At 38.9% G+C, this 17,074-nt stretch overlaps 1 protein-coding gene across 9 annotated transcripts in view; it reads right to left on the bottom strand.

Annotated features, from left to right (window-relative positions):
* LOC138755725 (DNA topoisomerase 1-like) overlaps positions 1-17,074 on the bottom strand; it is a 145,966-nt gene that overhangs the window by 61,897 nt on the left and 66,995 nt on the right. For 6 of the 9 annotated variants that reach the window (XM_069922192.1, XM_069922198.1, XM_069922196.1 and 3 more), the window contains 2 exons: positions 13,044-13,101; positions 3,896-4,062 (listed from right to left, as the gene is read on the bottom strand). In XM_069922192.1, coding sequence (XP_069778293.1) covers positions 3,896-4,062; positions 13,044-13,101 — 225 coding nt within the window. The remainder of the gene's footprint in view (positions 1-3,895; positions 4,063-13,043; positions 13,102-17,074) is intronic. The other 3 variants (XM_069922195.1, XM_069922197.1, XM_069922201.1) reach the window with 1 other exon arrangement.

Raw genomic sequence — 17,074 nt, 5'->3', positions numbered from 1 at the left:
AATTAAGTGTTGCTCCTCCAATTTATGGGTGGCCTTGATTGATAGTACGAGGCCATGGACAGAGAGGGCAGCATGAGAGTGGGCCACAGAATTGAAATGGTTGGCCGCTGGGAGATCCCAGTCACTGATGCAGACAGAGCTAAGGTGCACAGTGAAGCATCCAGTCTCTCCGATGTAAAGAAGGCCACAATTAGAGGACTAGATACAGTATCTGACTCCTGAAGATACACAAGCGAAGTGTTGATTCACTTGAAATAACAGTTTGAAACCCTGAATGGTGGTGAAGGAAGAGGTATAGGTGCAAGTGTGGCACATCCTGTGGCCACAGGGAAAGATGCCAAGGGGGCAATTAGTAGGAATGGATGAGTATACAAGGGAGCGATACCTACAGAAGACTGGAGAGGGGAAGATGTGTCTGGTGGTGGGATCATGTTTAGGTGGCAAAAGGTACAGAGGTTAATGTGTTGGATGTAGAAGCTGGTAGAGTGGTTGGGAACAGATGTTCAAGGGAGAAAACACAGATGTAACTTGCACCGGGCTCACGATAGGTTTGTCCTACTGAGAAAGGGAAAAGATGGTAGGAAAAGGAAACAAAATAGATGAGGCAGCTAATTAAGAGAAAGAAAGAAGCATACATTAGAATTAGGATGCAGGAAATAGGAAGAGCTAAAGAGAATTATATGGAAGGCTGGAAGGAACTAAAGAAAGGGCATAGGAGAGCTTGAAGGGGACATAAGAAGATCTTGGCAAGTCAGATTAAGGTATTCTATGCATACTTAAGAACAGAAGGACAATGAGAACGAAGGTGAACCGGTGACTAGTGGAGTTCCTCAGGGTTCGGTCCTGGGTCCACTATTATTTGTTATGTATATTAACGATCTGGATGTAGGGGTAGAGAATTGGATAAGCAAGTTTGCGGATGACACAAAGATTGGTGGTGTTGTGGACAGTGAGGTAGATTACCGTAGATTAAAAGGTGATTTAGGAAGGCTGGAGGTGTGGGCTGAGAAATGGCTGATGGATTTTAATACAGAGAAATGTGAGGTGCTGCATTTTGGAAAGGCAAATTTAAATAGGTCATATACATTGAATGGTAGACAATTGAGGAGTGCAGAGCAACAGAGGGATTTAGGAGTTATGGTAAATAGTACCCTCAAGGCTGATACTCAGGTAGATGGTGTGGTGAAGAAGGCATTTGGAATGTTGGCCTTCATAAATCGGAGTACTGAATTCAAGAGTAGGGAGGTTATGATGAAATTGTACAAGGCATTGGTGAGGCCAAATTTGGAGTACTGTGTACAGTTTTGGTCGCCAAATTATAGGAAAGATATAAACAAAATAGAGAGAGTGCAGAGAAGGTTCACGAGAATGTTGACAGGATTTCAGGGTCTGAGTTACAAGGAAAGGTTGTGCAGACTGGGGCTTTTTTCTCTGGAGCGTAGAAGATTGAGAGGGGACTTGATAGAGGTGTTTAAGATTTTAAAAGGGACAGACAGAGTAAATGTGGATAGGCTTTTTCAATTAAGAAAGGGGGAGATTCAAACTAGAGGACATGGTTTAAGATTGAAGGGGGAAAATTATAAGGGGAACATGAGGGGAAATTTCTTTACGCAGAGGGTGGTGGGGATGTGGAATGAGCTTCCGGCAGACGTGGTCGAGGCGGGATCATTGGTTATATTTAAGGAAAGACTGGATCGTTACATGGATAGGAGGGGACTAGAGGGGTATGGACCGGGTGCTGGTCAGTGGGACTAGGATGGTGGGGATTTGCTACGGCATGGACTAGTAGGGCCGAACTGACCTGTTCTGTGCTGTAAGTGGTTATATGGTTATATGGAGGCTGCTAAAGGATGCAACATGTGCCTGGAGGCAGAGGAGACTGGGGAGGTCCTAAATGAATACTTCGTTTCAGTACTCATCAGAGAAAAGGACCATGATCAGGGTTAGGTCAGTACAGAAAAGGCTTGTGTGCTGGGCGTTGTTGAGTTTAGGGAAGAGGAAGTGTTGGATCTTCATAAAAACATTAAGAATGACAAGTCCCTGGGGCCGGACACAATATACCCAATTGCTGTGGGAATAAACAGAAGAAAGAGCTGGAGTGTTAATGATCATCTTTGCATCCTCCTTGGCTACAGGGGAAGTGCCAGAGAATTGGAGAATGGCAATTGTGGTCCCCTTATTTAAAAAAAGTGAATAGGGAGAATCCTGGGAATTATAAGACTCATTGGTCTATATTAGTGGTGTACAAACTATTGGAATTGATTCTTAAAGACTAGATTTATGAGCATTTGGAGTAGTCTATTCAAGGATAGTTAGCATGGTTTTGTGAAGGGAAGGTCAGGCTTCATGAGCCTAATTGAGCTTTTTGAGGTGGTTACAAAAGAAATTGATGAAGGGAAGGCAGTATGTGTGGCCAAAATGGATTTTAGTAAGGCATTTGACAAGATCCCCCAAGAGAAACCCATTCAGAAAATCATGAAGCATGGGATCCATGAAACTTTAGCTTTGAGAATTAAAAATTGGCTTGAATGTAGAAAGCAGACAGTAGTAGTGGACAGAAAGTATTATGCTCGGAGGTCAGCGACTAGTGGAGTTCTGCAAAGATTTATTCTGGAACTCCTGCTCTTTGTAATTTTTATAAATAACCTAGATGTGTAGCAGAAGGATGGGTCAATAAGTTTGCTGGCAAAACGAAGGGTAGAGGAGTTGTGGATAGTGCTGAATATTGTCAATGGTGACAAAAGGATGCATCAAGGATGCAGAATGGGGTGGAAAAGTGGCAGATGGAGTTTAATCTAGATAAGTGTGAGGTGATGTATTTTAGAAGGTGAAATCAGAAGGCCAAGTACAGGGTTAATGGCTGGATACTTAACAGTGTGGAGGAACAGAGGGACCTTGGGTGTAAATCCATACATTCCTCAAGGTTCTCACGTAGGTTGATAGGATAGATGAAAAGGCCTATGGGATGTTGGGCTTCATTAATAGAGGGATTAAGTTCAACTGAGAGGTCATGTTGCAACTCTACAAATCTCTGGTGAGACCTCACTTAGAATAGTGTGTTCAGTTCTGGTCTCCATATTATAGAAAGATTGTGGAAGCAATGGAGGGGGTACAGAGGAGATTTACCTGGATTGGAAAATGTCACAAGGTTAGCAAAGCTAGGACTTTTCTCATTGGAGTGAAGAAGGATGAGAGAGGTCTACAAGGTTTTGAGAGGCATAGATAAGGTGGACAGCCAGCACCTTTTTTTCCCAGGGCAGGAACAGCAAGCACCAGAGGACATATGTACACAATGAAGAGAAAAAGGATTATGGGAGATATCAGGGGCATGCTTTTTTTATATAAACAGAGAGTTATGGTGCCTGGAATGCCTTGCCAGGGGTAGTGATGGAGGCTGAAACATTCATTTAATAGACTCTTCATCTGGCACATGAATGAAAGAGAAATAGAGGGTATAAGGAAGGAAGTGTTTGGTATATTTTTGGTTGGAATATATAAGTCAGGACAACATTGAGGGTCGAAGGGCCTGTACGGAGCTGTAATGTTCTAAAGACTGACATTGGGTGCTTTAGGAAGAACAGCCAAAGCTCTGTATTTCACCACTGTACACTGGACTGCATGGCAATGTGAATCATTGGTGGGGATGACATCATTGTTGAAAATCCACCCAAATTCTAAGGTTCTACCTGGAACCTGCACGTCATAATGAGAAATCCTATCAGATCCAAGTGTCTGTCAATGCACCACAATGCCAACAGTCTTAACTTCCACTGTTCATCCAACAGCAACTCTCTAAAATATCTTTGTCACATGCAATTCATTAGTGTGAAAGTGCTCACGGGCAGCAGGATTTGTTCCAGCAACAGGGAGGTGCATTATGCAAAAACAATCTCACCATTTCCACTTTTCTGCATCTTTTTTCTTCTCTTCCTCATCTTTTAATTGGTCCTCCTCATTTTTTTCTTTCTTCAGTTTCTTTCCTTTTGCTTTGATGTTTGTCTTCAAATTCGTTGTTTGCTTCACAGATTTTTTTCCACGCCCCTTCTTTGCATTTGATGTCTGCTTTGAAATGTAAACGGAAAGTTGAAACAATTTATAAGCAGTGGAGTTTGGAACTAATTTAATTGTCCATTTTATTTTTTTTTCCACATTCAGTGTACATTTTGTTTTTAGAATATTTTAGTTTAGTTTTCACAGACTTACAAAATCCAATAAACAAAGCCATTCACGTACATATGCATACCCAAAGTCTGTAAATATCCCATCTGCAACCCCCCCACCCACCACAGCAAATAGATTCAAAAAAATTATCTCGATCCCACTAATCAAGGGCACACTACCCCTATCAAGACCTGTAATTTAGAAAAAATCACAATGGCAATGCCTTGCAAAGAAAACACTAAAAAGAAAAGAAACTCAAAAAGAAAACTCAGGACCTAAAAAGAAACAGGCAGGTGCATTGTCTGCGCCAATCACACCTCTGGCTGTTCTGGGATAATTTAACCTTATTCCTATTTAAAGGGGGGGAGGGGGGGAAGAGAGGGAAAATCAATCCATCTGAGTACCAATGCACTACAAGTAAGATTGCCATACTCCACTGAACATTCAGTGTACATTTCTTGGTTGCTATGAAATAAGTGGTAAAGACAAAGTTGTCTCATTCAGTCAACATGTCCAATTGATAACAACACCATCTTTTCATCTCACTGAGCAGATAATCTAATTTCTTCAGCACCTTGATTATTTATTAATCATGAAATAATAAGGTGAACAACATCTTACAACAGGATGACAGTAAGGTATGAACGAGAGGAATTCAGAAGGAAATTACAAAATGAAATTTCCCATTAAATCTTCAGCATCGAATGCTGGCTCACAGCAACTTACCAATTTATCCATTCCAACTTAACTTCAAACAGTATGAACAATTCTCTAAACACTCAGCAACACATGGACTTCTTAATCATGAAAAAATTTATATGCCTCAAGTAACTGAGGATGCACAACATTTCACCCTGTTAAGATCTCAAGCATGATATACTTTAGAAAACGTTGGAGGAATTAGCATTTGAGCTCGACTGTGCAAAAGACTGTGGTACTTATGGCTTCAAAACAATACCAATATCTCATTCATTTCTTTCTTATCTCAACCAATTATTATTTCAGTCTATTCTTTCCACACATAAGTTAGCTATCTCAACTCCACTTGTACAATTTATTCATCTTAAAATAATACTTTTAGACGAATGCATTAAATCACTCATTCCATTTATTAATCCAACCACTTTTCTAAATACTGACAATAAAAATGTACCTGGAAATAAATGGAAAACCTCAATCAAGTGCGCAGGAAAGGTACTTTTAGTTTCATTAATATGACATAATCTCAGATGACACTGCATACTTCTCTAGCTGCAACGCAACTGGAAAAGTTGGACAAGATCTTGGGTAATTAAGAATAGAAGAGTCTTCCATTTGTAAACTGCACCAAGAAATTGACCACCTGCAGGCTATTTTTGTAATGTGTGCAAAATCATCTATCTACTTTTTGCCACATTAACGGACTTGATGGAAAGGCATCTTTTATTTGTTATTCTGAGACAGCACTGTTGGACATAACCAAATAACCACCACCAATTAGAACAAGTATTAAATACTTGATCAGTTTGGCTTCCAATCTGGAAAACAAAACTGTGATATCGTAAGGATCAGTGAGGAATGGAGTGTTTGACAAACTTTGAAAGCCAAAAGACATTATCAGCATGCACTGTGAAGCTGAACATATTTGTTTGTGAGTGATTCATTAGAAATGGTAATTTCTAATAAATTTGGCCATGATCTCTAACACTAACACAAGTATACCTTCAAATGAAGCTCACTGATGTCTGACTTGCATTCAAAGTTATACAAAGTGAGATTGTGAAATGTTAAAGAGTAACAACTTTTCTTCAGTTTTATTTAACTTATTCTTTAATATTCCTGCTCCAATCTGAGAGCAATGGGGGAGGTGGAAGGGAATTCTATGATATGGGAGTCAGATTGACTCTACAGGTTCAGAGGAGACTCCAGATTAATATATTAGCTCCCTTGTACTAGGGTCAAGGATGTCTGGAGCAGCTGCATGACATTCTGAAAGAAACAGCCAGAGGTCACTGCAATGACTTTCAGAGGAAAGGGGACAAGATCCTCAACCTCAAGTTTAGGGAGTGAAGTAACCATTTAAAGATCAGGATCTCAAAAGTTGTAATCTCTCAATTGCTTCCAATGTCACAGCTATTAAGTAAAGGAATAGATGGATAGGTCAAATGAATTTGTGGCTAGAGGGATGGGATTTAGGTTCTTGAATCATTGAAACTATTTCTGGAAAGGTGGAACTTGTATAAGCAGGAGGTTTGAACTTTAACCAGACTGGGAGGCACATCTTTGATGGCATGCTCACTAATGCTGTCAGGAAAGGTTTAAATTGATGCTGAAGGATAATGATAATTAGATTTTAAATAAAAGCATAGTACAAGCATAGGGAACTAATGAGGAGACCTGCCAAAAGTATAAAAAGAGCAGGGAGACACTGAAAAACAAAAGTAGGTAGCCAAATAGGAATCAGGAGAAAATATCGGCAGACAGGATTAAGGCAAATCTGAAGGCATGCTAAAAGTAGGCAAGAACTAAAGATAACCAGGGAAAGTGTAGAGCTCACTGGGGACAAGTGCAATCTGTGTATGGAGCAGAATTTATAGGTGATGTTTGAGGGACATTGGAAAAGAAAGCTTTGATTAGGGAGACTAAACATGATTTTGGGGCTGGGAAATAGTGCCTCACAAATTTTATTGATTTTTTTTATATATAAGGTGATAAAGAGGAGACCACTGGATATTGTCTACATGACCTTTAGCAAGGCCTCTGACAAGTTCCTCAAGGTAGGTCAGTCTGGAAGATCAGATCACTTGAAATCAAGGGTGAGCTAGTCCATTGGATACACACATGGCTTGATGGTAAGAATCAGTAGCCTCTTTGACACAGCGCTTGAAAGCGATGTTTTATCCACCTTTCAAGCGCATTGAAGGCGGATTTGGGTGGTCTAGACTTAGCTGTCTTCGTGTTGCCAGATCGAAACAGCAAGGAAAGATGATGTCATGATGTTGGGTCCAGAAAAGATTTACAGTTAAAGGTTCACAGCAAGTAGAGCAGGGGACTCTACAAGGCACATGGTGTGTGAACATCAGTGGTTCTGGTCAAGGGTTTACAATCACATATAGCTTCTATTAACACACAATTTGTTGAAGATCGCAGCACAATGTTTATGGGAATAAAACGCATGCACACAAGTTATAAAGGTGTTGAAAATGTCACAGGAATAAAACTCATGCATGCAAGTTATAAAGGTGTTGAAAATGTCATGGGAATAAAACACCATAAATATAAAAAAAATTATAATAGAGCATGGGAAAATGTTAAACAGTACACAATTACTGTTCTGTTTAATATTTTCCCCACACTCCCTTAGAAATTGTACATATCTGTGTTTTAGAAAACTATTGCATAGAAAACAGGCCATAGAAGACAGGCTAGTCTGTGCTGAAACACCATTCCTCTTGCCCCACTGACCTGCACCCATTCAATAACCTCAAGACCAGTTCTATCCATGTATCTATCCAATTTATTCTTAAAACTTAAGAGTGAGCTTGCATTTACCATGTCAGTTGGCAGCTTGTTCCAAACTCCCACCACTTTCTGAGTGAACAAGTTCCCCTTGAACTTTTCACCCCAAAGCCATGTCCTCTCCTATTTACTTCTTCCATTCTCAGTGGAAAAAGCCTATTCATATTTACTCATCTACTCCCCTCAATTTTGTAAACCTCTATTAAATCTCCCCTCATTCTTCTATGCTCAAAGGAATAAAGCCCAACCTGTTTAATCTTTCCCTGTAACTCAACTCCTGAAGATCTGGCAACATCCTAGTAAATAATCTCTGCACTCTTTTGATCTTACTGATGTCCTTCCTATAGTTTGGTGACCAGAACTGCACACAATACTCCAAATTTGGCCTCACCAATGTCTTATACAGCCTCACCATAACATCCCAACACCTGTACTCAATACTATGATTTACGAAGGCCAAAATGCCAAAAGCTTTCTTTACAACCCTGTATCCATGTGACACAACTTGCAAGCAATTATGCATGTGTATTCCCAGATCCCTTTGTTCTTCCACACATCTTAGTATCCTACCATTTATTTTGTATGTCCTATCTTGGTTAGTCCTTCCAAAATGCAACACCTCACATTTGTCTCCATCAAATTCCATCTGCCATTGTGTGGCCCACTTTTCCAGTTGGTTCAGATCCCTCTGCACACGTTGAAAGCTTTCCACAGTCTACAATACCTCCAATCTTAGCATCATCACCAAACCTGCTGATCCAATTTACCACATTATCATCCAACTCATCGATATAGTTAACAAACAACAAATGTCCCAACACCGATCCCTGAGGCACATCACTAGTCACAGGCCTTCAGTCTGAGAAGTAATCATTCATTACCACTCTCTGTCTTTGCCCATTCAACCAATTACAAATCCATTTTACAATCTCTCCATGGATATCTAGAATCCACACCTTCTCAACTAACCTTAATGTGGCACCTCGTCAAAAGGCCTTACTAAAGTCCATGTGGACAACATCCACAGCCTTTCCCATTTTATTCCCGTAACATTTTCCCACGCTCCTTTATAAATTGTGTACATGTATATTTTATTCCCATTAAAATTTTCCCACGTGATTGCAAACCTTTGTGTCCAGACCCACCGAATCTGATTCTTTTCTCAACGCAACATTACATGAGGTGTCGACTCTGCTGTGCAACACATGCTTCAGGAAGCTGGCTTGCTGTGTAAAAGAATTCAAGGAACCAGATTTTTTTTCTGTTCTGTGTGAACAAGCAAGCTGGCTTCCAGGGACAGGTTGTGTATACAGCAATAACACAGCTTTCAAGTGTATAAAAGACTCTTGGGAGAAGTGGAAAATTATTCAAATTGGAGCCTGTGGTGTGCTGGATGGTTCAGAGCTGGGCATGTTGTTTGTCATTGATATCATGACTAGGATGACAATGCAGTTAGTATGGTCAATAAATTTGTAGATGACATCAAAATTTGTCAGAGAGTAAAAGTGGACTGGGAAAGTAGTTCAAGGAATAGCAGATGACATTTAACTCGTGCAAGTACTGTATTTTGATAAGTTAAACCAGGAAAAGACATATACATTAAATGGGAATGGCCTGGAATACTTTGGAACAGAGACACTGAGGGATATTGATACATAGATCCTTGAAAGTAGCAACACAGGCAGTCAGAGTAGAGAAGATTATGCTTGCCACTTGGCTTCATCAACCAGGTCATTGAGTAACAGGAGTTGAGAAGCAAAACCATACTTGGAATACTGTTTGCAGTTCTGGTCACCCTGTTATAGGTAAGATATCATTAAGTTGGAAAAACTGCAGAGAAAAATTGTAAGGATGTAATCAAGGCTTGAGTTATTAAGTTACAATGTGAGGCTGGATAGGTTAGGACTATTTTCTCTCGAGGGTGGAAGGCTGAGTGGTGACCTTGTAGGTCATCAAGATCACAAGATAAATAAGGTAAAAAGTTATTAGTCTTTTATCCCAAGGGAAATGAGTTGAAAATTACAAAATAAGAGGGATATGGGGCAAATACAGGCAAATCTAACTAGATTGGGTGGGTAACTTAATTGGCTTGTACAAGATGGGCTGAAGGGCCAGTTCACATGCTGTAAAATTATGATGCCAGGTTCTAAATAAATACTTTTCATTGTTATTCACAAAAGAATGAGATTTTATAGGTGCAGAATTCAGTGAAGGGGTAGGTGAAAGTCTAGTGGAGATCTCCATAAATAATGAGGAAAAGCTCAATGCCATGGTGAGCCAAGGGAAGAGATTGCTGGGGCTCTGACTGGACACAAATAAGGTATCTGATGAATGGAGTTTGTAAACTTGCCTCCTTTTCAAACAAAGGCGATAGGAAAAAATTGAGGGAGAGGATAAGTGGTCACATGGAAAATCAGACTAATCAGACAGTCAATATAGCTTTCTCAAGGACCTCTGCTGTTTATCAATTTGTCTGAATTCTTTGTAGAGGTAAAAAGGGCATCAATAAAGAAAGAATGGTAGACTTTTTTAAAATAGACTGTAGTAAAGCCTTGGACAATGTCCCACATGGAAGACTGGCCCAAAACATGTTGGCCCATGGGCAAGTTGGTAAATTTGATTCACAATTACTTGGCAATGGGAGTCAAGACATGGTCAGAATTGTTCTTGCAATCGGATGCTTGTTGGTGCCCCACAAGGATTGATGCTAGGACCCTTGCTGTTTGTAATACATATGAATAACTTGGACATGGATTAGATGCATGATCAAAAATCACAAAGTCATGTTTCAGCTACATAAAACTCTGGTTAGGTCACACTTGGAACCTTGCGCGCAATTCTGGTAGCTGGTTAACAGGAAGGATGTGAGGGTTCTGGAAACAGTCCATGTACAGTTTGCTGGTAATGTTGATAGGTTTGGAGGATATGAGTAAGCGTAGGAGGCTGAAGGGCAATTTGATAGAGGTGTATAAAATTAGGAGATGCACTGATCGGGTGGATAGTCAGAGGTTTCCCCCAATACCAGAGATCCTGAATTTAAGGTGAGAAGAAAGTTTAATGGAGATGAGTGGAGCAAATATTTTTAGTGGAAGGTGCCTAAATGAAGCAGATACAAAAGATAGCATTTAAGAAGATTCTTGATAAACACACAAAAATGAAGAGGATAAAGGGATATTTATTAAATGTAATCAACTGATTTTTAGTTTGATTTGTACATCACGTTCAGCAGACAAGCAGGCCAAAGGGCTTGCTTTTGTGCAGTACTGTTCTATCTTCTATTTTCTTTGCCTCTAATTAAAAGCCAAGGATGCCCATTAGGCTTTAAACTTCCTGGTCATCTATTACATCCAGTGCTCATATTGTGGCCTCCTTTACATCAGGGACTGGACACAGATTGGGAGGTTTTGTTGAGCACCTTCACTCTGTCTGCTGCCATAGCAGGGATCTTCCCAGTGGCCAACCATTTCAATTCCACTTCCCACTTCCATGCCCACACCTCTGATGCACTGCCAAAGAGAGGCCACACACAAATTGGAGGAATAACACCTAATGTTCCTTCTGGGGCTCTTCGACCAAATGGCATTAACATCAATTTCATGGGTTTCCATTAGGCCCATTTTCTCTCCCTTTCTCTCTCTCTCTTCCTCCAGCTTCTTTTGCCCTTCCCTCTCCAGTCAGAGAGCTATACCCTCCCCCATCACTTCTCAGCTTTTGTTTTCTTCTGCTCTTCCATCCATACACACCCATGATCTCTTTCCCATGGGCCTCTGCTCCTCGCCCGTTTCCCACCATATTATTCAGGCACTTGTCTGATCTTTGATCATACCTTGGTCATGAAGGCCTGACACATTGGTCATGTACGTGTTACAGAGTTCTGTGTTGTGTATTGGCCTATGTGTTGTGTGGTTTTGTGTTGGAAAGTGACAGTTTGCCTTTAAGAACAAAGGTGAAGGTGGACTGCTGAGAGAGTGGGAGATGGACTGGGCATGTGCAGAAGATGATCTAAAAATTTCTGGACTTGGAAGACAAACCACTACTGGGTGTGGCTGTGGAGTGGAAGGAGGCCCAAAAACATGAGTCATTGTCTGGGAGACAGTTTAGAATGTTGGGCATTTTAAAAGGGAGGAACATTCAGAAGGATCTGGACCAAGCCACTGTTCCTCTCTCGGCAAGCAACACAAGAAGACCACTTTGAATTTTGTACTCTCTCTCAAAGATCTTTTGGCTTCAGTTTACCAAACAAACTGAATTTTGTTTATGATCTTTACTTCAATTGAAGTCAAAGTTTTGAGTCTTATGTGTTTTGTGTTTGCTTTGTATCTAAGTTTTTTTCTGTGGGCTGGTTGGAAATATAACTTAGACTTTGATTACATATGTTATATTTAGGCTGGGGAATTTATTAGTTTTGTACTGTTATAGAAATTTGCATAGGAACCAGTGGGCATTGTTATAAATGGGGGGGGGAGGGATTTTGAATTAAAGTTTGAAGATGAATTTTTGTTAATAAATTAATTGTTCATCTTTACCCCTGTGTGATTTGCCTTCTTTGTGGTTGCTGGTTTGATCTTGTAACATATGTTTGCCACTTAAAGAATGCTGCATGACCAGCTGGATTTCTCCAGCACTTTTGTGTAAAGTAAAATCACAACGCCAGCTGACTTTCTTATTTAATTCCCTGCACTAGGTTTGCATTTGCTAACACAGGCATTTTATTCTACTTCTTTAAAAGCATGCTACTTGTAGTCTCTCTCCTTTTTGTTAAATGTGTCAAGTCACTGCATCTTATTTTAGTGGCCTTTATGATTGCTCACTTCACCTTGTACAAATGAAAAATTTACTATTACCTCCCCATTTATCAAGTCCTGGCAAGGATAATACAGGTACAAAATTTACACAAGATATTTTCGTCTCCTAATGTACCGTTTCTACAACGTAAACTTAGTCTTTAGTATTCATTGATCTAAGAACTCAAAGTTGGCATGAGGTGAAACCAATCATTGCCTACATGAATACTATGACCAGTTTCAAAATTATTTGTGTTCCTTTTGTACCTTGTGATTTCAAAACCCATCTCTTCTTCAAATAATTGGTTAGTCAGTATAATTTTGATTTTAGGTGTTTAACTTTATTAAGGCATGTTGATGATTTTAGAACAATTTTTTGTTTAATTCTCCATCATCATTCACAAATGAAGATGATAGGATGACAGCACTTTGATCTTTTGTTGTAGGAATGAAGTTGTCCACAGCATGCAGCTTTTGCTCCCAATGACATCATCACACTTAATAAAAAGTATAAATGGTAGAAATCATATTTTAAAATTTGTTTAATGCATAAACTACAGCAGCATGACCAGTAACAGAGAATAAACCATAAAGACATACCTGAGGAATTTCATCATCCTCAACTTCTATTTTCAATCGCTTGGATTTACCCTTTGGCCTAAAAATAGAGGTAAAATATTCTCAAAGACAAGTAATAAAATTTAATGAATACTGAACTACTTTGAAGGAATACATTCTGAAGTGTTATTCAGTTGATGACATTCTTACAGACATCTGAGAAAGAATGCAAACACAAAATCCGTTCCTGCTTTTCAGGTACAAAGGATTGCTGGGGGAACTCAGCGGGTCAGAGAGTATTCATGGGTAGAAATAATCAGTCAACATCTTTAGTCTGAACTTTTCATCAAGATAAAGATTTAAGGGAAAAAAGTTAAAGGAGAGAGTTGGGGGTCACATTAGAAATATCAATGTTTACGCCATTAGGTTTAAGGTTATCGAGGAGAAATACAATGTGTGGATCCTCAAGTTTTTGTTTGGCCTCATCTTGACAATGGACAATCTGAGTATATACTTTATTGTATCAATGACTAGGGTAGTTGAAATGGTTGACGACAGGAAACTCAAGTTTGGAAACACAAAACATAGATGTTTGGTGAAGTGGTCACCCAATCTGCATTTGATCGCACCAACATAGGAGGTCACATTAGATATACTAAATGCAGTAGCTTGGGTTGGATACTGTGGATGCAAAGCTCTGCCTCACCTAGAAGGTCTTTTTGCAGCCATGGATGGAGATGAGGAGTGAGATGCAGGGACAAGTTTTCCACTTTCTGCTGTTACAGCTAGAAGTACCTAATGGGGTGGAAGAGTGTGGGGGAGAGAAGAGCAGACAAAGGAGACTCAAAGCATAAGCAGTGAAGAGAGGAAGATGTGGCAAGCTGGTTTATTCCCTGGAGCATAGAAGAATGAGGGGGAAAGTTGACAGAGCTATTTAAAATTATGAGGGGAATAGATGGAAGTAAATATAGATAGGGTTTATCCACTGAGGGTAGGTGAGATACAAACGAGAGGACATGGGTTAAGAGTGAAATGGGAAAAGTTTACGGGGAACATGAGAGGGAACTTCATCACAAAGTGGTGGGAGTGTGGAACAAGCTGCCAGCTGAGGTGGTGAATGTGGGCTCAATTTTAACATTTAAGAAGAATTTGGATGGGTGCTTGGATGGGAGAGGTATGGAGGCTATGGGACTAGGCAAAAAAAAAGGTTCAGCACAAACTTTGAAGGTTAAAGAGGTCTGTTTCTGTGTTGTGATGTTCTATGGTTCATGCGGAAGTTGGCATAAATATCAGAAGATAATGCATCAGATACAGAGACTGGTAGGGTGGAAAGTGGCCACAAGAGAGACTCTGTTCTTGTTCTGCCTTAGGCAGGAGGTGAGGTAAGGGTAAAATCAATCTGAGAAATAGAAGAAATATGGGCTTTATCAATGACAGGAAGGGATAATCCACATTTATGACAAGAAAGAGGACATTTTGGGAGTACTGGCTTGGAAGGCCTCATCTTAGGAACAACTGCAGTGGAAAATTTGTGAGAAAGGGATGGTGTCCTTTCAAGGGACAGGATGGGAAGAGGTATCCTTCTCCACAATTAACTTGAACCTAATGGCATTATGGTCACTGGATCCAAAATGTTCACCAACACATACATGTCAACTTTCCTGACTTGTTCCCTAATAGGATATCAAGTACTACATCCTCTCTCATTGGTACTTCTATATATTGAGGTTTATGGAACTGTAGGGGAACATTTTGGGCCCAGTGATCACAATGCCATTAGTTTCAATTTAATTATGGAGAAGGGTAGGTCTGGGTTTCAGGGTGAGATTCTACATTAAGAAAAGGCCAATTTTTAAAAAACTTTATTTAAAAATATAAAATACAAAATGATCTATAAAAGCCCCATATTACAATTCATTATTTGTAAAATACATAGTAATAAATTAGTAATCTACCCCTCCCCCACCCAACCACCCAACTACAAAAAAAAAACACCTACCCCCTCATAAAAACAGAGCCTTTTACAAATGTCAATTATTTATATAATAAGGTGAGTGCCTTTTTTTTTTAAATAAAAAATAATTAGAGTATATTCAAACCCATATATTTTAAATATGGTTCTCACATTTTAGTAAAAAAAAAGGAGTAATTATTATGTAAGTTATATGATTTTTTTCTAAATAAATACATGATTTCAACTCATTATGCCATCTTTGAATATTTACCTCTACATCATCCTTCCATACATTTTCCAGCCACAGCTAGAACCAAGCAAATGAGTGCAATTTGAAATTTATCCAATTTTAAACCCACTTTTAAATTTGTCACATATCCCATTAAGAAAAATAATGGATCAACCAATAACTGAATGCTGTACAAATATTCCAAAAATTCCCAAATCTTCATCCATAAACATTGCACCTTTTCACAAGACCAAACTGAATGTAAAAATGTCCCTTTCTGTACTCCACACCAAAAACATAAATCTGAATCCCTAAAACCATATTTTTTTAATTTCTCTGGTGTCAAATATAACTGATGCAAAAAATTATAGTTAACTAAATTATATCTCACATTAATCAACCTGGTTACACCTTCTTCACACATCTTTACCCAATCTTCCAGCGAAATAAAAAGCTGTAACTCCTTCTCCCATTTATCCTTTATTTTTAAAATACCAGGTTTGTTCATCTTCTCTTGCAATAATGCATACATTTCTGATATAAATCCTTTCTTTAAATTTTCTGTAATTTCTCAAACCTTGTCAAACTCAGAAGTTGATATTTTCCTTTATCAAAGCTCGCATTTGATAATAAGATAGTAGTGAGTTTGCTGATATTCCAAATTTATCTTGAAGTTGAGCAAAAGAAAGAAAAGCACCCTCCTGGATCCTGACAAGGCCCTGGATCCTGACAAGGCATTTGACCGGGTTGAGTAGCATTTTTTGTTTAAAGTCTTGGAATGTTTTAAGTTTAGTCCACTCTTTTATTGATTGGATAAGGGCCTTATATAATAATTCGTCAGCTAGAGTGATGACAAATTTCATCTTCATTTAATTTATCTAGGTCAACTAGACAAGGCTATCCGTGAACTCCAGCTTGATATGCATTTGTTATTGAACCATTAGCTCAATCTATTAGAAAGAACATTAATATCAAAAGCATTAGAGTGGGAGAAGAAGAATATAAAATTAATTTAATTGCTGATGATGTGTTAATATATTTGACAAATCCAAAAGAATCTCTGATATATCTTCAGAAATGTTTGGAACAATATGGAGAAATGTCTGGTTATAAAGTTAATTGGGATAAGAGTGGATTACCAATCTCAAGCGAAGATTATTCAGATTGTTAACAGATTACTCAATTTCATTGGTCCGATAAAATAAAGTATTTGGGGGGTGATAGTAAATGTGGAGTATCAATGTTGTATCAATTGAATCATATACCATTACTGAAGAAAATTAAGGCAGATTTGAGTAAGTGGAAGGATTTACCCTTGACTCTAATGGGATGGGTGAATTGTATTAAAATGAATATAGTTCCCCGTATACAATATCTCTTTCAATCTATTCCTTGTTCTTTACAAAAGGCCAATTTTAAGGAAATAAGAAAGGATCTAGAATGCCTGGATTGGGATGTTGTTTTCAGGCAAGGATGTGCGAGGTAGGTGGAGGACATTTGAATGTAAAATTTTGAGAGTATAGAGTTTGTATGCTCCTGTCAAGATTTGTGGTTCTGGTTCTGAAGGAGAGAGGTGTATAGCAGGTTTTGGCAACATGGGGCAAATGAGTTACTTGAGGAGTATAAAAAAATACAAGAAAATCCTTAAGAAAGAAATCAGGAATGCAAAAAAAGAACCGAGATTGCTTTGGCAGATCACGTGAAGGAAAATCCTAAAGGCTTCTACAGGTATATTAAGAGCAAAAGGATAGTAAGGAACAAAATTGATCCCCTTGACGATCAGAGTGGTCAGCTTTGTATGGAGCCAAACGAGATGGGGAGACCTTAATTTTTTTTCATCAGTATTCATTCAGGAAACAGTCATGGGAAGTATGAAAAAAAACAAGCAGT

The sequence above is a fragment of the Narcine bancroftii genome, chromosome 2 (assembly GCF_036971445.1).
Source record: "Narcine bancroftii isolate sNarBan1 chromosome 2, sNarBan1.hap1, whole genome shotgun sequence".
Classification (NCBI taxonomy): Eukaryota; Metazoa; Chordata; class Chondrichthyes; order Torpediniformes; family Narcinidae; genus Narcine; species Narcine bancroftii.
This window is presented reverse-complemented; position numbering and strand designations above follow the sequence as displayed.